The sequence below is a fragment of the Scomber japonicus genome, chromosome 12 (genome assembly GCF_027409825.1).
Source record: "Scomber japonicus isolate fScoJap1 chromosome 12, fScoJap1.pri, whole genome shotgun sequence".
NCBI classification, from domain to species: domain Eukaryota; kingdom Metazoa; phylum Chordata; class Actinopteri; order Scombriformes; family Scombridae; genus Scomber; species Scomber japonicus.
In genome coordinates this window covers 21,961,768-21,983,240 of record NC_070589.1, presented here as the reverse complement: position 1 = coordinate 21,983,240, position 21,473 = coordinate 21,961,768, and the positions used below count along the sequence as shown (strand labels likewise).

The following is a 21,473-nucleotide window of genomic DNA, read 5'->3' as shown; positions in this document are numbered from 1 at the left end:
TGAAAGAACTCTCCTATCAAGTGTCTGACTAAGCTTTGATTTAAAACAACTCTGACAATCAGAGTGAGATGAGGACAGATTAATTCTCTCAGACAGAACAAGAACAAGAACAAGTATTTTCTGATGATAGACCTGTAACATTTGTCTTGGAGCACTGGGAGATCAGCGCCACCTGGTGGAAGCAGCTCTTTAATTATGCATCTTATTTGATGATCTTATTTCAATGTAGTTTCATTTTGTTAAAGAAATGTTCTTGGACTGAGGCAGAGTGAAGTAAATTAAAGATGTGAGACTTGATTTGTAAGTTTCCTTTAAATTCTTACTTTTTTCTGAAATAATCTTGTACAAAAATGGGATTGTTTCATTTTTTATGGTACCTTTAGCAACACTAAGAACCGTCACTGTTAAATGCTGTTTTTCTCAAATGCTTAAGCACATTTTCTGAAACTCAGTTACATTTCTCAAAACATTAAGCTCACCAAATGACATTACCGCAATACTTAATTTGTCTTGCAAAAACACTGTCACGCACTCAAAACATTAACTCACATGTCAAAAGTGAATAATTTTATCCATGAGATCATCATTGCCACCAAAATTAAAATTTCATTTTCCTATTAGTTAAGGCACTCATTATCAGTCACTCATACAAAACACCCCAAATAAGTCATCTCTCAAAAAGACTTACTGTACACAAGGCAGTAACCCAATACTCAGTGCCTAGTACAATAAAAATAAATATCTGTAATTACAAATTTGCCCTCATACTCAAAAAAAAGAACTTGGTGCAGAATTCACAGTACTGAGTCACAATTTGAAGCTAAAATCAACATTATTAGTTGGGCTAAAATTTGAGAAGTTACTTGCCGAATATAAAGACTCATCTGTCATCATCAGGTTTTTATTATGAAACCACCAGTTCACTAAACCTACGGTATGAAACACTTATATTTTAAATGATATAGCAATTGGCAAAAAAAAGTTTGCATGCAAGTATGCACATCATGTACACATGCAAAAAGGGTCATGGAAATTGAACGTCAAACATCAGTAATTAAAGATATTTGTGCTATTACGCTTTTATGAAAACAACAAGGCAATGCATACAATGATGTGAGAACATTTTGATTTGAGGATTGTGTCAAGGCAACAGAGAAAAATGTTGAAATAAATTGAAAGTTTTTGAACAACAAAGTGAAATACACCTCCTGTGATTTATTCAAACAATCTGAGTAAGTCAGAACACAGCAACTCTGCACCATCAGAGTGAACTGCACAGCTGGCAATCTTGACTTCACCTAGTTTTAATTCCAGTACGACGGGAGAGCGCAACACAAGTCCAAACTTTACAGCATAACAGCTACAATTAGGAGCATACTTCTACAGGGCTTTCTTGAGTGCATGTTGTGTTCAGGTAGTCATTACTGAGCCTGGCTGCCTTTAAAACTGTCAGTACAGCAGCAGCAGCAGCAGCAGCAGTGTTCTTCTCCTTCAGGCGACAGCTGTGCACCAGAGTTGCTGAAAAGTTTGTAAGTGAAAAGCAGACTTCAGTCGATGTAGCCCACGGCTGCAGTTGATTCCTAAAATATAATATTTCAGCTTCGGGAAAATAATACACCACAGTTCGTTATTCAGTTATTCCTAAATAGAGACAGTCTGCTTTATAAAAAATGCTTTTAGTCATCAATAAAAGAAAAAAGTGTGGTTCCACCTGTTGCTGATACAGTATTAACAGGAACATGAACTTAAATCACTGTTTATCTGTTGCAACACTGAAATGTGGCATACTCTTAACACACCACAGATGTTACCTACTGTAGTGTGCATGGGCATGCAAGTTTGCCTTAATCACATTTTATGGATGAATACTTGTTCTTTCAGTTACTGTAGGAACTCCTCTTTAATCAAGGCACAAAAAGCTGCTTTATTTAATGATAATATGTTGGTTTTTAGTTGAGGTTAGTTTTTGCTTCTAGCTCTCCATGCAAGTCAATAAAATATCCTCATAAATTATAAAAAAAACAAGTGTTTGTGACTGTTGGATTTGGTTCAGGATTGACTGTACAGTCTGATTTTTTTTTTATAAACAAGACAAATGTCGAAAACTATATACTATATAACTATAGTTTTCTCTCTGAAAAGATAAAATGTAAGTTTTCACCACCACTGAAGTTGCATGTACCTATAAATGTAACTGAATATGTCTGCATGGCTAGACACCTCTTTGGGTTGTTTTTATTTATTTTTTGGGGATTTGGGTGAACTGACCCTTTAAGTATTGATCTTGGAAAATACTGAACAGAATATAAATATATTACAGATTGACATCATCTTTGAAAATACGAATGCATCTCTAATTCAAAGGCCTTGCGTACTTTCATGCAAAAACACATTCATAGTGATGTTTGATGTGCAAACATAAAAACAAGCTTCTTCATTATGGTGGCAGAACATGCCAGCTGGGACACTGACGTTTAAATACGTGTTACGTGTTAATTACAACAGCTGGTGACTGAAATGATGTGTACATTTACAGAATAGGTGGTGTTTTGCTGCTGTCATGAGGTTTCTTTATCTTTTGCAGCAAAGCAGATGTGTCTGTGAAATTAGCGTGTTGATGGTTTAATCTTTAGAAAGAAGATAGACTTTTTCAAATCTTTTTTTATTTAGAACTTCACAAAAACTAAACAGATGAAGCATTATGAGGATTAGAGTTACAGAAAACTGTGGTAAACAACATTAAATACATTTATGGTAACTCGAATGGAAACAGAGAATGTACAACAGAGAGATTTTTTGGATCCGCTGACGCTACTCTATCACACATCTATACATACAACGCTTTTCTACAAACATACATACATGTAGTATTCAATCAACAAGTTTCACAAAATGTTCTGTACTGATGGTAAAGTATCAGCCCCCTTTAATTGTTCTCTCTTTATAAAACAGAACAAAATTAGGAAACCCTCAGATTGTCTGAGAAAATCAGATTTACTATTTAAAAGCTGCAACTGTTATTGATTCAATGGTTTTATAATAACAATGTGGCAGATTGTGGTCCTTGAAGTCCATACATCTACTACAGACAGAGTGAGGTCCATTTCTTCCAGGTAGATTATCTACCAGGTGCTGTTGATTCTGATTTCATGTTATTTCTTAAATCTACTTGTACTGGCTCATGACAGCCCTGAGGAAGTCTTCAAAACGTGGGACAGCAGCCTGTGGGACTGCGACCTCTCTGGCAGGCTCATCAGCGGCTTTGTCCTCAGCAGCTGCAGGCTCATCAGCGGCAGCGGCGGGTTCAGCACGTCGCAGGCGGCAGTTGTAGTCGTACTCCGGGTCACAGTCAGGGTCAGGCAGGATTATGCCATCTGTGCCAGGTTTCGAGGCCACAGCAGCGGGTGAAGCAAACTTACCACAGTTTGGGTCGAATGGGTGGCAGAGGGGCTTGGCAGGAGCCTTGATGTCAGCTTTGGCTTTGGGGCCAGACTTCACTGGGGTGCAGTCTTTGTCATAGTGCACATAGCAGTCGTGGCCATCCTTGGTCTTTCCGCGGACGCCAAGCTTGGAGCGGACCTGGTTGATTGATTGATTGATTTGTGTTTTTGGTTCAAAACAGATGCAAAGCAGCTTAAAATAGTAAGTGAAAGCATTATGCAAAACACCCATTTCATGTCACTACATTATTTAATAAACCAAATGAAAAGGAACAGACAATTAATAAAACAATTTAACAAGCAAGATTACACCAGATTAGTCAAAACAAGTGAACTATTCAACCCTAGTAGCAGGACTTCAGATTCAGACCTGGTGCTGAGGGGCCAGTGGAAGGGGCTTGCGCAGGGCAGCAGCGGCTCTCAGTATGCAGTATGGGTCAACACGAGGGTCGCAGGTGAGAGGAGCAGGAGGAGGTGCAGGCTCGTCTTTGAGGGGGTACTCCAGCACGGGCTTGGTGAGGCCGGACAGCTTGGTGGCAGTCAGGGGATTGCAGCCAGCGTCAAAGAGAGGGTTGCATTGCTGCTCTTTAGGGGCCTCCTCGGCTGCCAGGGGAGCAGGAGGAGCCACACTGCCGACACACAGAGGATCGACTTCTGGGTTACAGCTGGGGTAGACCAGGTGGTAGAAGCCTGTGTGGGCCTTCTGGACCAGGAGGGGCAAGCAATAGGGGTCCTTGGGGTCGCATTTGAGGGCACTGTAGGATGGAGCTGGACCAGGGGCAGGGCGGTAGCCGTAAGCTGCCCTCAGGTGGTACTGTAGACACTCTACATCTTCAGAGTTGCAGATCCTCAGCAGTTCAGCCTTCTGCTCAGGGCTCAGGAAGGACTCCAGGACAGGGGCGTAGTAGTAGAAACCACTGGGGCTCTTCAGGGGCATGGGCAGCAGTGGGGTGAGGATAGGAGCAGGCACCTTGGCTGGAGCTTCCTCAACGGGGGCAGGAGCAGCCTTAGGGAGGAGGGGGAAGAGGCAGTAAGGGTCGATGTAGGGGTTGCACATCAGGACAGAAGCAGACTTGATGTGGGCAGGCATCACTGCTGCAGCCTTTGGTTTGCTAGTGGACTCTGCGATGCACTCTGGATCATCAGAATCGGCACAGGTCTTGTAGATTTCACTGAGGTGTGTGAGGTAGTGGTTGAAGGTGGGCCCCTCCTCTGACCTGTGCTTGTTCTGCAGGTAAGCCATGTACAGACGATCCAAATCCTCAACCTGAAACATGGGGTAAAACAGCAAGAAATGTAATTGAATAAATCTGATTGATGATTGATTGATGATTTAAATGCTACACGGGATAAAACACAAATAAAGGTAAAACTAAAGGGAAATAAAGCCTTGATAGATGAACACTTTCACACACTTTCTGTGGAGGTAAGCATGTGCTTTTTCAGTTCACTGTCTTGTTATTCAAACCACACAGCCTGACTTAAATAAGATGTTGTGCTCTCTGATACTGAGGGAAATGGCATATTAATAATTTTATATAATCATGGTCTGAGCAATAAAGAATTTATTGTTGTACTCTGAATTGCAAAAATAAGGAACCTTTTAAAACGACATCAAAAAGCTGCTAAAATTTGTCTTTTTCCAGCATAACATTTTGAGTTCATTGCAAACTGGTGACACAAATTGTTGCTTTTAGAAGAAGGAACAAGCACTGTTTCATAATTATAACTGCAAGAAACTAAATAATGAATGTGGAGCAAATTCCACTCACTCCCTCCTGGTTGTGGGTGTCCATGAAGTGCTTGTACCATCCCCAGAAGTCGGGAAGGCGTTTGAGCTGGGGCAGAGCAAAGGCGGGGATGTTCCTCCTGTTACGAACCAGCTTCTTCAGGTTGGCCATGGCGTCGGCTTTCACATCGTCAGACACTGCAGGCACTGAGAGGGAAAAAGTGAACAAAATTAAGTGTGTTGTTACCAGAGGTTGCACAGAATGTGGTTCATTTCAAGATAAGTTAGTTAGAAAGATAGTTTTCATTTGTTAAGTATAGATGTGTGGAAGATAATGTCGTCAGACTCATGAAATCTGAGTAAAGGTTGAGCATAATTAAGCAGGATTTAATTGTATAAGAAATATTGTTTGGACCTAATGTTTTATGTAACGTTATTTAATATTTGTCTTCTGATTGTTTTGGTTCCTTAACTGTTCAACAATCTGATGATATGTAATAATAGATTCAGTTACAGGGCTCTACTTTGATTGATTGACAGTGATTATAAGAAACTTGAGCTGTGTGTCAAGAAGAGATGCAAATATGTGTTGAGCATGGCACAGAAGAAAAAGTTTGTTTGCAATGTTATGTAACCTGTATGTGCATGAGATAACAACTAACTAATAAATAAAGGTTTATTTTACATTATGATATTGGTACTTTAACTTAAGTAAAGGATCTGAGTTTCTTCTGCTACTAAAATGTCACACATGCCATGTCACAGGTCCTCACCTTCTTCCTCCCTGTGCTGCTCCACTGGAACGGCCCCCAGAAACTCTGTAAAACAGCAAGCAGCAGCCACATTAGCAGCAACAGGGACATTAACTGACTAAGACCAGATGTTGAGATTTCCCCCCCCCTAAACATCAGGGAAAACGCTGACCCGCTAATAAGCCCCTAGGTGAAACACGGCAGGTGCTCGGGCTCTGGCGCCCCAGCACAGGCAGCATCCTGCAGATTAAACACCCTCCTCCTCCTCCTCCTCCTCCTCCTCCTCCTCTAGACCCCTCACCCAGCCCCACACTCAGTCAGGCTTTGAGCCAGACCTTTGGAGTCTGTGCATTTATGCAACTACTAGGGGCCTCCTTAAAGTTAACCTGTAAAACTACAAAGAGCGAGCCCTCACACAAACCAATTACCAATACACTGTAAAAATGTATGGCAGGAGGGAGGGGTCATGTCTGTGTGCATCCCTATTTTCCACATGTGAAGTATCTCCTGCTCCACCAGGGGTTTCCTTCAGAAGTTTACAACCATCAGAAAACTGCAAATTCAGCTGATTGTGACAGAAACTTTCCTCTCATTCCAATATCGTTTTATGACTTTGGAAAGATTTTAAGGTACTTGCAAATCAACTTGACATGCTGTCTTAATGTTAAGGAGATAAGAGTAATAGTGTCTTTTTAACTCTGTGCCAGCGTGCAGGGCCACAGCCAAGATTTTAGATGGTCATGAGTCCACATTTCTCTAATGCTACTCCATGACTCACATGACATCTTTGATCAGGAAAAGTACATATTCATTTAATATATGATCTTAACCTTTTCTTTCTCTGTATAAATTGTGTAAATTGGTGATTGTCAAACTGGGGATGAAGACCTCCTTTGATAAATCTGAGGGTTTTTCTGCCCTAACTTTGTAAACTTTTACCTCTCAAGGCTTCTGAAAATCCTTCAAAATGAACAATCTGAGAAGGAAAAATCACTCTTTACAAAATAACAGTAAGACATAACCAGCAAACAGACGTGAATTTGTTTTAAGGGGATCAAAAAACAAGGTTGGAAATCATTGGTCTTATTTTGGGCTATATAAATAAAAATGGACTTAATTTAGTCTAAATGATATTTCAAGGTTATCTCACCTCCAGAAATATCACTGGAAACATCAATTTCATTTAAGTGTTATTATTGAATTATTATTTTCATCCTGGTTTTGTCTGAAAACAGTCAGATTTAAAGATACAGATATTAAAAATTCAGTTAAAAAGCCACCAAGTATAATTTGTCCCTGAAGAAGTGCTGTGAACATGACCTCATTATTCTCAATCGTATCCATGATTGAACACACTTCTCAGTAGTGTTCAAAGTGTCTGGGAGTTTTGAGGATTTTAATAAGCCAGTATGTGCCATTCATAAATGTTAAGAGAAATTGCCATCACATTAGAGTACTTTTATATTCATTTCCTAATGTAATGGTTGTGAAGAAGCTCAGATAAAGTCATAAATAAATTCTTTTCAGTTCAAATTTGTAAATCAAGTTCTCACCTGGTAGTAAAACAACCGCTAACAGCAGTCCTGTGTGGATCAGAGAAAGCGATGGTCGTCCGACACGTGCCATTTTCAGTTTTATGTGCTTCCTGAGGAAAAAAGACAGTAACAATATTCAGTGTTAACTCAGTTCCATATTGGCTGGTGCTTAATGCAGTATGAACTTGATACTGTAATATTACAATTAAGCTAGACGCAAATTGATCCCTGTGTCTTGTTGGTTTCATGACAATGTTAGATATGAAAATCCATGAGAAGACAATGCACTTGGAACAAAGAGAGGGCTTTTATTTGACTGGCTGATGGCAAGACAATAGAGAGGATTGGGGACATGCTATAACAGAGCTTTTCAGGGATTACTGAGAAAATAAGACTTTAGTTCTGAATATCAGAATATCAAATATAACGACTAAACAGAACAATCAAACAGGCAAAAGCTTGAAATATTCTTCTGTGTCACGGCATGGATGGCTGTTGAATTACAGCTGAGAGAGATTGACTTCTACAATTTCACTCTGGCTCATAAATCAAATGACTTTCTGCACTTTTCAGTCAAAGAAAATCAAGTTACAGTTTCACAGAGACTCACTGAACTGAAAAGAATATCAACTTCAGCACATGTAGTATTTGCATCAAACCTTACCTGCAAAGGTGCTGAAGTTCAGGCCTCCGGTGGTTACCTCTAGAGCCAGTGGCTCTCTGGATTGAGCTTCTTGAAGGGGGGGCTTGCTGCACTGTGGATGCCTGAGCTGTCTAACCCCTCTACCTCTCTGCTCCCCTGTATGGGATGGACAGGCAGGGAAACATTTTTAAGGAGGCCCATTGATCATTAAAAACAAAAAGGCATGTCATAATCTATGGCATGCTGTTAGGTGCTCTGGGATTGGCTCCTACACTGCTATCCATCCAACCAATGGGAGTCCTGTAATTAGGAGAGGTGAGCAGCACGACTTCTCGAGGTGGAAGAAACATTAACAAGGTGCCATTTAGCGCTGGGTTTCTTTCCTCACGGGTTTGGAATTTAGGGTCAACATATGAGGTGACATCGCCTGAGTAAGAAGTTGATTTTGAGATTTGAAATTTACATAAACGGCTTGGTGGGTGTTAAGTAAAAAAACTGTAAGCTGTTAAATCCACACAGCTTGAGGCTTCTGTTATAGTACAAATACACAAAACAGTGCCTGGGGCTATTGCAGAGGTGATGCTGATAAAACATTCAGTGGAAACAGTAGACTAAAAAGGTACCCTGCTATTCCTCCTTCTTTCCTAATAATACACAAGAAAGAAAAGCTACATAAAACAGAACCAATCAGCAAATAACATGTAACAAATAGCAACATGCTCCTCTGCTAAAGAAAGTCATCAGTCAGTTTTTACTCCAGTGCTACATCTCTTTGTAGAAATTGAAAGGAGTAAAGGCTATTTCTGAAATAACTACTCTCTTGCATCAGTATTTTGACTAATGTGTGAGCTATAATGTCCAGGATGACAGGAACACAAGTCATTTCATTTCAGTGATGCAACATTACATGGAAGCAGCAGTCTACCTCTCTTTCTCTCTATTCTCACTGTAAATGTTGTCCTGTAGCCTACTCTGGTTTTATACCACTATAAAATCATTTTCAGATCCCCCACATTACTGACAAGGTCTCAGAAAAATACACAAAAGAGAGAACACACATTATTTTCCTCCCTCCTAAAAAAAAGTCCCCTTTCTTGGTTGGTATTTGTCCACCAACAAGGGAAGCTGGAATCATTAGTGGAAGCAGGCCTCATATAAGGGGCCCCTAATAAGCAAGCTGCTGCTTCTGTAGAAGGCAAAGCCATTAGCACCAGCATGCTAGCACCACTCTTTGTTGCGTAGAGGATCCTGATGTTTGGAAATGCCACGTAGCCTGTACAGTCTGCAGTCTGCAACAATAGGATATATACGTGCATACAGTACGGGAGCCATGGAAACCAGAAGACACTAGTTAAAAACACAACAGGCAGTCTCTGGAGCTATACCTACCCTTAAAGGCACACCTTTCAGTATACTGGTGCACATAAACATGCATAAAGTACAGAATCTATGGATGTAATATGTATTTTAAATATATTCATACTATCGAAGAACAAACTAAATTATTCAAATCATTCAGGCGTCTGCATCATCTGCCAGTCAGTCAGTTCCTAAATGCTGTTTTTCTACAGTCATTCAGTTTGTCCCCTCGGTTTGTGTTCCTCTTGCATGACTGATGATGACTCAGGCTTGGCTATGATCCCTGCAATTTACAGTACACATTTCAGAATAACCGGGGCTGTCACAGAAGCAGACAGATGGTTGTCTTTTTCAGTTTAAAGCAGAACGGCCATCAGGAGGTGTCTGTCTCTTTCTGTGTGTGGAAAACTCACAGCAACTTGAACTGATATTTGGGTAAAGATGCCATAAAGTGACTTGTGCTCATTGTAAAAGTGATGATGCCTGTCAAACACTTTTACATAAGGCGTTTCAGTTGTGGCTCAAGTTGCACATCACTCACAGGAAAATCAGCAGCAAGTGATTATTGATAACTAACAGTTGTTTTTTTAAGATGGGTATAGATAAGATAAACAAAGATCCTGTAAGAAATCGAAACATAATTTATCAGTTCTTCCATGGCAAGAAAGAAATAACGGATGCTGCGACAGTCACTCAGATTTTCAGTGTATTTTCTGGTCCAGACAGTGCTTACATCAAAGCTTGTGTACACAGTTTCAAAATCTCAGCTACCATCACAGACTGAAGACTTACACCAGATCTGTTTGTAGCTTCCGGTGAAATGTTTATGTTCACAATTATTAACTGAACTGACTATGGATAGAAATCTACATTCATACTGAAATATCTCGGCGACTATTAGATGGATTATCAAGACATTTTGTAACAGGCGTTCATGGTCACTAGAGAATCATTTTGATAATCTTGTGATTTTTCCTCTGCACTACTGGGAAATTTGCTTCAGATATTCAAGGTTCCCAGAGGATAACTTTTTCTCAAGCACCATCATCAAATCAAAATTCAAATTTGTCCAAGATTTTGGCTCATGATCAAATACGATGTCCCCATCAGCCTTTTTGTGTTCAGAGCTAATTAGTCCATTTTAAAGCAACACTGTGTGCTTCACAGAGCTGCCAGCAGGACTGTAGACTCTTTTGTTCATATAAAATAAATTATAATCTTGTCTATCATCCACATTTTCCTTCATAGTCAGAATCTATCCATCCTGTAAATAATCTGCTTAAAAAGCTATTCACAATTGGCATTTCATTGTGCAGAGTGAATTATTTCTGTTTCTCTACAGACTAGAAGTTAAATTGTGTCCGATCTGAACAGGCTGATCATCACTTTCTTTTTCTTTTTCTCCCTTTTAATGGGTTTTTATGTCATCTCAAGAGGGGCTTTGGTTAATTGGCTCCAATCCTTGAGGCCATAGTATATTTTCCAAATTCCAATCAGATACAACTTTATGCACAATCAAGAGTTTTGGGATGTAATTAATACCATTGTCAGAGTATAAAACTCTTGGACATTTCTGTGCTGACAGCACAGTTCTCAGTTTTGCTGATCCTGTACAGCAAGCTTTTAAAAGCCTGCAGTTTGTATTTTGTGCTCTTCAGACACCTCTTATCATTCTCCAACTCACACTGAATAGTAATAAAAGCCCAAAATGACGTGGCCTGAAACTGAAAATATTATTGAGCTCAGACCAGCATTCACATTGTTGCTGTTGTTAAAATAATATAAAATATTAAAACTTTAATATCTACATTAAACCTTCACTGATAGTAAAGGTATAGTGCAAAAACTAGGCTTGTTTCTCCAGTATGTAGACAGTTATGTAGTAAGATTTGAAGATTTTTGGAGCTAGTTCTTTCAATGTGAGGTAAGTATTAGTTCCTGTTTATAAGTTACCATATTTAAATTTTGTTTATTGGCTGCAGTATTGGTGTTTATCCCACTCACTCTTGGCACCGGCTGCTGCTCCAGGTTGTTCAGAATCACTTTTAGATTCTTCACATCATATTCCTGAAATCAACCTAAATTCATCCTGCAGTTTTAAGATTTGGGTTGGACAGGATAGTTCAATAATCTGACAGCTAACTTCTTCTTTTTAAAAAAAAAAAAAAAAAAAAAAGGCTGGCAATGTGGCCAACATTCATTTCACAATTTTGAGAATCGTGAAAAATGAGGTTGAAATTCATTCTTTACCCTCATCGCAGAAGAAGACTTTCTCACCACAAGGTCTTGTTACTGTACTGTAGTAGATGTTCTGGATCTTCCAGCCATGCTGCATGGTGTTTGTCAGCAGACAGTTTTCCCACATGCCAGGGTGTTTTCAGTACTTTAAGCAAACAAAAGTCACTAGCAGCTCTTTGAGGCTACTAACCAGTGTTTGAGCTAAATGCTAACGTCAGTAAGCCAACATGTTTGGCAGGTATGTTTATCATGTTCACCACTTTGATTGAGCATGTTAGCATATTAACATTTTCTAGTTGCCTCTAAAATCACGGTACAGATGAAGCTCATGAATTTTGAAAGTAATACTAGAGATATTAAAAATGTGCCTGATTACAGTACTAAATGAAAAGGTAATGGATCACCAAAGTTAATAGATTCATCCTGAGGGAGGGAGCATGAGCATAAAAGGACATTTATGGATTACAGTCAGTAGGATTCAACCTCTCGGGACTATAAATGTCTATAAAATAGCATCTAATGCCAGCCGCTCAAAAGGTTTTTGACATATTTCAGCCTGGACTGTAGTGACGAACTGAACAACCAAATCTGTCAGCCTTGGAGCAACACAATCAGCGTGACTTTAAATGGTATTTGAACATTTACAATTAATGTCTAACGTCTATAAAATGTTAGAAAATGGTGAAAAATATCAATCACTCTTTCCCAAAGCCCAAGGTAACGTCCTTAAACGTCCCAATAAACAGTTCAGAACCCAAAGATTTTCAGTTTACTGTCACAGAAACCAGAAAATGTTCACATTTGAGAAAGAAACCAGAGTTTGGTCATTTTGGTCTGTTTGCCAGTTAATTTAATAATTGGTAACTAATTGATTAATCAGCTTTACTGACACATCTGTGACATGATTGGCAGCTCCAGACACAAAGTGATCAAACACTAAACTGTGTTTCACTTTAGTAGCCTACTTTATCTAATAAAAAAGTATTTCATTCATTCTATTAGTTTCTAACTACAGTTTCCTTGGATTCACTGACAGACCTTATTATTAAGTAATCACCTTGCCGTATATAAACAGTTAAAAGCTTCAGTCTTTAAAATATTTTCATATCTTCCAACTGTTGTTTGTTATGTAAAGCATTTTTATGAATACAGAAAAGTACTTTGAGTGAAAAACATGATTTTTCATCTGCATCTTTCAAGAATCACACACGCTTACACAACTTCATATATATATATATATATATATATATATATATATAGAGTGCATTTTATTGATGTTCAACTAATAACACATATAAACTTCTATCAGTTAAATAAAAGTGTGGTCGCATAACTCCTGTACACATATGTACAATTTCATGACGTAACAGGACACTGTGCAGATATCAAAACCAAACACAGAATGTACTTTCATACACTGTAATTTCACAATATTGAGATTATAAAGAATTCAAGACAGTTTAGCAGACTGTCATCTATCATATACCATCTGCAGCATGTTTAAGGGCGACAGCATAGGAGCCTCTGCCCATCATATCTATAATTACACTCTGAACAGGTGTTCTCCAGCACACACAAACCTGCAATCCTGTTTAGACACAGTCAAAGACATGAGCACGATACAAGCTCATAATTTGAACATACCATATATGAAGGAATCCTTGGGATCTTAAGAATTTCACAACATCTGGAGCCGGTGATGACTTTTGAGGATGTTTTTTTTTAAGAAAAAGAAAAAGACTAAAACTAGGACAACTATGAAAGGAAATTGTATGTCATTAGACAGCAAATGGCTGGTTTGCTTTCCACACAAAAATAAAATGTAGAGGGAAAAAAAGGTGTGGAGTAATATCATCCATCAGTACACTGAGGATGTTAGTGTGTCACTGGATGTCATCGTCATCAAACAGGTCCTCAAAATCTGTGGAGGAAAAAAACAAACAAAATCACAGTTATTACACTTATGTTACATAATAGATAGACAACAAAATGATGGCTGTGTTTCAAATGCTTCTGCAAGCCAGGCAGTTTCCCATAAAGCAACGTTATAGAGGTTGGTGGGTCGAGGGGGCACAGGGTGATAAAAGCAAAAGGATCTGGGAATGCACTTGCTGAGTGCCCTTCCTGTGGGTCTGTTAGTTTGTGAGGTCAGAGGTCGATGGGAGAACTGTATGAACATGCATAAGAATATGTGCCACATCCTCCGTCTCTGGACGTAGGCTAATTTCAAACTCTCAATCCCTTTCTCTTAATACACTGATTTGTAAACAGAATACTGCTTAACAGCTCCTCAGTACCTCCTACAGTGTAAAGCTGCTTCCTGTCATGTGCCATATGAGGAGATACATTACATTTTTCTATATGTTTGCAAAAACTTCCCTTCATATTGATACTGCCTGTTCAGATATGATAGGCTGTTTTGTATTCTCTGTGTGTCTTCTTGGTTAAATAAAAACTACATCTGCAAGTAGCAATTATTTTCATTCTCGATTAATCTGCCCTTTCAACATTTTCTTGATCCACCTTTCGATCTACAAAACTTCAGAAAATAGTGGAAAATACCTGTCACAAATTCTTTTAACTTTAAATAGTTGTCTTTTGTGCTGTGTACATAAAGTTTTCATACTTACTATTGTACTGTCTGTCTGTATTCAGTCTGCATACATTGAGCGCCAACTGCACACAAGAATGTAAGTCCCATTTGTGCACAAATTACCATTTTAAAAGATGTCATCAAAGACACAAAACACAGAAATCTTTGACGGCACACAGCAGAAAAACAATATTTTGAGCCTAATTAAAGCCTCCAACAAAACACATCACCTGCAATAAAAGACGGGTACTCTCAGGTGACACAACTCCTCTTCATTATATACACAGCAAGGCAAAGAGTATGTGGACACCCAAACATTACAACCATGTGTGATTTTATACTTTGAGTTTCAAAACTATGGACATTAATATGCTACTAAAACCAGTAAGGACTGAAAAATACTGGATTTTTGAGGCTGAAATGTAAAATTCTGTTATATCAACATTATATCAATATTAATATTTTACATAAACAATACTTTTATTTTTTTTAACTATTCGATAAAATTTGTATGCTGTATTTTACACAAGTACACAATTACTTCCAATGAGATTAATTGATGTTTTTCTTTAAACATCTCACTAATACCACAGTTGGTCATGTGTCATTCAAAACATTAGGACTATACAGAATCAGAAGAAAATAAAGTTATTTTTCCACAGAACTGCTGCAGCCTTAATTTTTCTCAGCAATGTGAAATTAAGGCAATCTGTCACAGCAGTTTCACTTTTCTGCCTGTGAAAGAACTGAACGAGTATGACACTGATTGTTTCAATGAATAGCCATTTAGAAATGTAAGCCAGGGGATTGACAGCTGCTTTCAATAACCTCAGAGACAGCTAAGTGGTCCACATCGCTATCAGAGGGGAATAAAACCTGCCACCCTAAACGAGCCTCATACAAAGCACATCCACACAGCTCCTGCTGACAAGTCAGCCAAGTCTCTGTGGAATCTGTGTCGCATATGGCGAGACGTCGTGGTCGTTTGATGTAGCTGCGCCTCGGGACACAGATCACACTACATTATAAAACACAGTTTGTAAATGGGGGGGCGGGGGCACGAGGAATGTTTTGGGGCCAGTTAAGATGTTTCCTGCTGTGGAACCAGCAGCGCTCTGATGCCCAGGAGTGAAAAGACATCGTGTGCTAATAGATTCAATCTGCCCTAACTGACACTTCACCATTTGAAGATGACAGACTCCTCCTCAGTTCACTTCAAATTACATGACAAGTAAAAATAATGAATGAATGCTCTGACTCTGGTATTTGTAAAAAAAAATTTAAGAGCACTGCTACAGCTGAAGGTTTTTCATCGTGCTGTCTAGGAGTGTAAAGATTTATTAATACATGCCAGATAATCTATACTGAAGTGGGAAATAAATCTTTTTCAAGATGGCGCAGCAGTGCAGCAACTTCTCTAGCTCTCTGTTTTAGCGACAGCACTGTATTACACCAAGACCTGAGTCCCACATTTCTTTTCACGTCTCATGGGCAGAATGACATAAAGTATTATATAATTCTATAATTCTATAAATATAGGTATGTCACTTCAAAACCACAGGTCCTATTCAAACAGTTAGAATCTTAAAACCTGCTCAGGTGCCAAAATCCAACTTTTAGCATGTTTCAAGTAACGCTACAGTAGTCTGTGTGCTGCTTTGATATTAATGTGCGTTTCTGTATCTGTGTGACACATACCTGACCCACAAAGACTGTCCAATCAAGTTGTACACTTCCAGAAAATAAAAAGTTTGTAAATACTTCTGCAAGTGTGTAAGTGAGTCTACAGTGGCCGCAAAACTCATGAAAAATGCAAAAAGGCCCTTTCTAGAGCCAGTGTTTGATTTGTCCATTCTGGGCTACTGTAGATACATGGTGGTACAACATGGCAACCACCATCAAAGAGGACCTACTCCCCACGTAGATATAAAGGGCCCATTCTACGATAATAAAAAAAACAACAATTTATATTTTCAGTTGATTATACACTAATTAACACATGCGTATGAATATTATATTCCATTTCTGCCAATAGAGCTCCCTAAATCTTACACAATGGTCCTTTAAAGAGCGCTGTAAGGAGAAGTTAAACTGAGGCAAGTAAAAACAATTTACGCACTAATAATTACAGGCTTGTAACTCCTAATATAAATAACTGCATGTGCCAGAACATGTAGCACTTGAAATACTGGATATGAACCCAGTCTGCAGCAACTCAGTGAAAAACATATATTTAGGGAAAGCCCAAAATGTGTTTAGTTTTATTGTTTAGGGTGCTGTAAACATTAGTTTTTGGACATTTGGCTCTCATGACTTGAGGAAATATTGGTTTCCTACTACTTAGTGATCACCATTCAAAACTACAATTTTAAATTCATTTTCAAACATTTAAAATATGAAATGTTGAATCAGATCATTACACATATATTTTTTCATCAAATAATTAATCATTTATATGAATGCGTATTGAATAGTCTGAAAAAGAATATATGTAGTATGTAGTCTTAAGGGCTGTCCACACTGAGAACGATAACTATAAATATATAGTTTTAAATATCGTTCTATATCGTCGGAATCACTTTTAGAGCAATTTGATGAACAATAAATCGCTGACAGCCAATCAAAATCCTTCCTGACTGATGTATTTTTTTTTTTTGCTCCTCTCTCACCATGGATGCGCTGTAAATTGAAGCAGGAGGACAGAGGTGATTTATTTAGATAGGTCTTTATTATTACAAAGATGCTGGAACTTTGTTCTCTATTATAATGTAAGAAAACAAAGCAGATCTTTGTAAACGGATATATGCTCATAGTGTGTGTTGCTGCAACAGCAGTGGACACACATTACGTTTGAACATCTGTTGTGGTCAGTTTGGTCTGTAAATACTCAAACATCACAGCAACGAGTGTCTGAAATATTTCTGATCAACACACTGAATCAGCACAAACCTCTGAACTCTTCTGCTTTTCTTTGTATTTCTCCTTACAACATACTACAGCAGTAACAGCTCATCAATAATGAGCTGCAGACACAGCTGAAGCGTGCATCGTATGCTTGACACTGCTGTCATCTTTACCGTTGAAGAAGTCTGAATGAACTGCCTTTTCATTGGCAGCCAGGTCCATCAGCAGTCCTGTGCTTCCCCCAGCCTGCCAGAGAAGAAACATGCAGCTCAGACACAAGCTTAACTCAAGACAGCTGACAGCTTACTGAGCAACCTGAAAGACAGCAGCAGGCAATGTCAGCACCATAATATAGGTATAGATAGATATATGCTAAGTACTGCATCTACCAATGACCACAAAGTTGACACACCTCTAACAATTTAAACAAAAGTGATCATTATAACTAGGGCCATAACTAATGATTCATTTCACTATCAATTAATTGATGGTGAATAGTTATGATAGTGGTCCATAAAATGTCATAAAACGGTGAAATATGTTGATCACTGTTTCCCAAAGCTGAAGATGACAAATCCGAAAATGTCTTTTTTTATCCAGACCAACCGTCCATAAACCAAAGACATTCAGTTTACTGTCACAGAGGAGAAAAGAAATCAGAACATACACATCTGAGAAGCTGGAATTAGAACATATATCTTACAAATAGGCTAGGACAGGTTATTCAAGGTTTAAAAAAGTTGGCAATTAATCTGATAATGACAGTCATTCAATAAATAGTATTTATTGCAGGTCTGCAGGTCAGACTGCAGCTAAAACAATTAATCAATGAATTAATTACTTGTCAACTATTAAATTCAACTATCAACTATTTTAATTATCAATTTTCAATCATTTGAGTCATTAATTGAACTTTTAACCTGGATTATGACTAATGAACAATTATCTCCACCCTTGATGAACAATTATGTATATACACAGTTTCTTTTGTTTTGTATTTTACACTGCTGCCCTCACACAATATTTCGTGATATTTTGGCACATGAGTATTTTTAGGGAGTGAAAATAATGATGTTTTAAGGTGTGACGCTGTGGTTAATGTCTAGTTTACTTGATTAGAACTATGAAAAGATCATGGTTTGGGTTAAAATGATCACTGGAGTCAACTTTTCAAATTCCTTAAAGATATGCAACCGTTACTGTCATGGCAACAGTGAACACCATGATTAATTGACATGAGCAAGATTAAGTCGATTAGACTATCTAAATGTTGATTTCGATTATTTTTCAATTAATTGCCCAGCCCTATAACCGAGTATTGATTAACATCACACCAAGCGGTGCAAAAATTGGTGTCATGGTGTATTACATGTGTAACTCTATAATGGCGCAAAAATTACACAGATGCATTGTGGGAAACAGTGCTAATAAATATGTTTAGAAGAAATATGGTTAATATAGGCTGAATAACCCATGTAATATATATATAGTATATTTCTATATATATTTTGCACTTGTTATATATGTTTTACATATTTACTTGGTATACAGTGGGGAGAACAAGTATTTGATCTCCACTTACAAAGCATGTAGAAGTCTGTAATTTTTATCATAGGTACTCTTCAACTGTGAGTGACGGAATCTAAAACAAAAATCCAGAAATCCATTGTATGATTTTTAAGTAATTAATTTGCATTTTATTGCATGACATAAGTACTTCATACATCAGAAAAACAGAAACCTTTGTTTGCAATTACAGAGATCAGACGTTTCCTGTAGTTCTTGACCAGGTTTGCACACACTGCAGCAAGGATTTTGCCCCACTCCTCCATACAGATCTTCTCCAGATCCTTCAGGCTTCGGGGCTGTCGCTGGGCAATACGGACTTTCAGCTCCCTCCAAAGATTTTCTATTGGGTTCAGGTCTGGAGACTGGCTAGGTCACTCCAGGACCTTGAGATGCTTCTTACGGAGCCACTTCGTAGTTGCCCTGACTGGGTCGGGTCGTTGTCATGCTGGAAGACCCAGCCACGACCCATCTTCAATGGTCTTACTGAGGGAAGGAGGTTGTTGGCCAAGATCTCGCGATACATGGCCCCATCCATCCTCCCCTCAATACGGTGCAGTCATCCTGTCCCCTTTGCAGAAAAGCATCCCCAAAGAATGATGTTTCCACCTCCATGCTTCACGGTTGGGATGGTGTTCTTGGGGTTGTAATCCTTCTTCTTCCTCCAAACATGGGGAGTGGAGTTTAGACCAAAAAGCTCTATTTTTGTCTCATCAGACCACATGACCTTCTCCCTTTCCTCCCCTGGATCATCCAGATGGTCATTGGCAAACTTCAGACGGGCCTGGACATGCGTTGGCTTGAGCAGGGGGACCTTGCGTGCGCTGCAGGATTTTAATGTCACTAATGGTTTTCTTTGTGGTCCCAGCTCTCTTCAGGTCATTGACCAGGTCCTGCCGTGTAGTTCTGGACTGAGCCCTCACCTTCCTCATGATCCCCACGAGGTGAGATCTTGCATGGAGCCCCAGGCCGAGGGAGATTGACAGTCATCTTGAACTTCTTCCATTTTCTAATAATTGCGCCAACAGTTGTTGCCTTCTCACCAAGCTGCTTGCCTATTGTCCTGTAGCCCATCCCAGCCTTGTGCAGGTCTACAATTTAATCCCTGATGTCCTTACACAGCTCTCTGGTCTTGGCCACTGTGGAGAGGTTGGAGTCTGTTTGATTGAGTGTGTGGACAGGTGTCTTTTATACAGGTAACGTGTTCAAACGGGTTCAGTTCATACAGGTAATGAGTGGAGAAAAGGAGGGCTCTCACAGTTGAAATTTACCTATGAAACCTGCGAAATCGGCAGTGTATCAAATACTTATTCTCCCCACTGTACATATATATATATTTCATATTTAAAGTGTATTTTTCTCACATTTTTTTTATAATAATTGCAACCACACAAGAATCAAACCCGGCATTTTTAAATACCGGCAACAGCGTTACAGCTTTTCGTTTCTCTTCTCTTGCTTTGTGTGTGACAGAAAGCCACATACAGCAGCAAGTACACCATCGGCTCCATGTCCTCCATTGTTTATGTGTTTGTGTCGCGTATAAAACGAAGTCACAGCAGTTGAAAGTGAGTGGGACTTGCCCCACCCTCATATAAATATATACATGTATATATATGGCCATGTCTATAGCAAATAGTTGTTTGCTGACATCTAGTGGGTCCGGATGTCGTGTACTGCACCTTTAAGTTACAACAGAGAGAAACAAGATTACATCATCAAACTTATAATAGCTAACTTTATACTCAAAAAGTTTGAAAAAGAAAAACCTCTCTTAAGTTTTTCATAAAGAATATAAACAGTAAATGGGAAGCTGAAAAAAACAGTTAATAAGTGTATTGCTTTTATTTATTCTTGACATTTGTTCCCAAGAATAGATCTCATGTTCGTGTGCTCAATAAGGTGGAAAAAATCACAATAATAATAATAAATACTAAGTGATTAAAATAAATTTAGAATAACGACTTATCAAAACGTGCAAAAAATAATCCTAATGAACTGCTGTAGCCACTAACCAATGACGCTAAAACGCTGTAAAAATGCGACAACTTGAAACTGAAAAACTAATTTTAATGTATGAAGAGCAAAATGTGATAAAACTATATTTTAATGTTATTAATTAACAGCTAGTGTTAGTTAGTTCACTGACCTCATCCAGGTCTACATAAGGTCCTGCACCCTCCGGAAACATCTCATCCACGGCTGGTTTCATGGCTGTGGAGTTTGACTGGTCCTTTAGAGGCATAAGTAAACAAAAACTATAGCTTTAGTGTCAAATGTTCATTAAAGTTTTAGCCAGAGAGGCGACAGCGTGAGCTACGCAGCTAATATCGTGTGGCGCCGCGTGTAAATAAATCCGATGTTAAAGTGAAGTCAAAGCACAAAGGTTCCGCTATGAGTGTCAGAATCTGATTTATTGACCAAATAGAAAGTATAAAGAATTAAATGTGGTCCAGGTGTAAACTGAAAGAAAAAAAACAATAAACATAACCCCAACAGAGTGGGAAATTTACAAACATTCTGTGTAGTGCGGGTGGACTATGTATGATTAAAAAACTACAGTAGCCTATGTGTGGTGCAAAAATGGAGACTATAAATAGAAGTACCAGGACGTTGCGCATGCATATTGACATGATGAAAACTACAGTATGTGTGGTGCAAAAAGAGAGAATATAAATAGAAGAAAAACGACTTTGTGCAGGGATATTGGCATG

General features: G+C 38.6%; 2 protein-coding genes across 2 annotated transcripts; both read right to left on the bottom strand.

The window, feature by feature from the left end:
* Positions 1 to 3,107: 3,107 nt before the first annotated feature.
* and2 (actinodin2) lies at positions 3,108 to 11,823 on the bottom strand. Its single transcript, XM_053330742.1, has 5 exons — positions 11,709 to 11,823; positions 8,121 to 8,255; positions 5,213 to 5,376; positions 3,811 to 4,707; positions 3,108 to 3,579 (listed from the first exon to the last, which is right to left on the bottom strand). The coding sequence occupies exons 1-5, from the start codon at positions 11,821 to 11,823 to the stop codon at positions 3,166 to 3,168; spliced, it is 1,725 nt and encodes a 574-aa protein (XP_053186717.1). The 3' UTR covers positions 3,108 to 3,165.
* Positions 11,824 to 12,980: 1,157 nt separating this feature from the next.
* On the bottom strand, positions 12,981 to 21,104 carry LOC128369286 (COP9 signalosome complex subunit 9). Its single transcript, XM_053330293.1, has 3 exons — positions 20,909 to 21,104; positions 17,367 to 17,439; positions 12,981 to 13,617 (listed from the first exon to the last, which is right to left on the bottom strand). The coding sequence occupies exons 1-3, from the start codon at positions 21,002 to 21,004 to the stop codon at positions 13,580 to 13,582; spliced, it is 207 nt and encodes a 68-aa protein (XP_053186268.1). The 5' UTR covers positions 21,005 to 21,104; the 3' UTR covers positions 12,981 to 13,579.
* Positions 21,105 to 21,473: the final 369 nt, after the last annotated feature.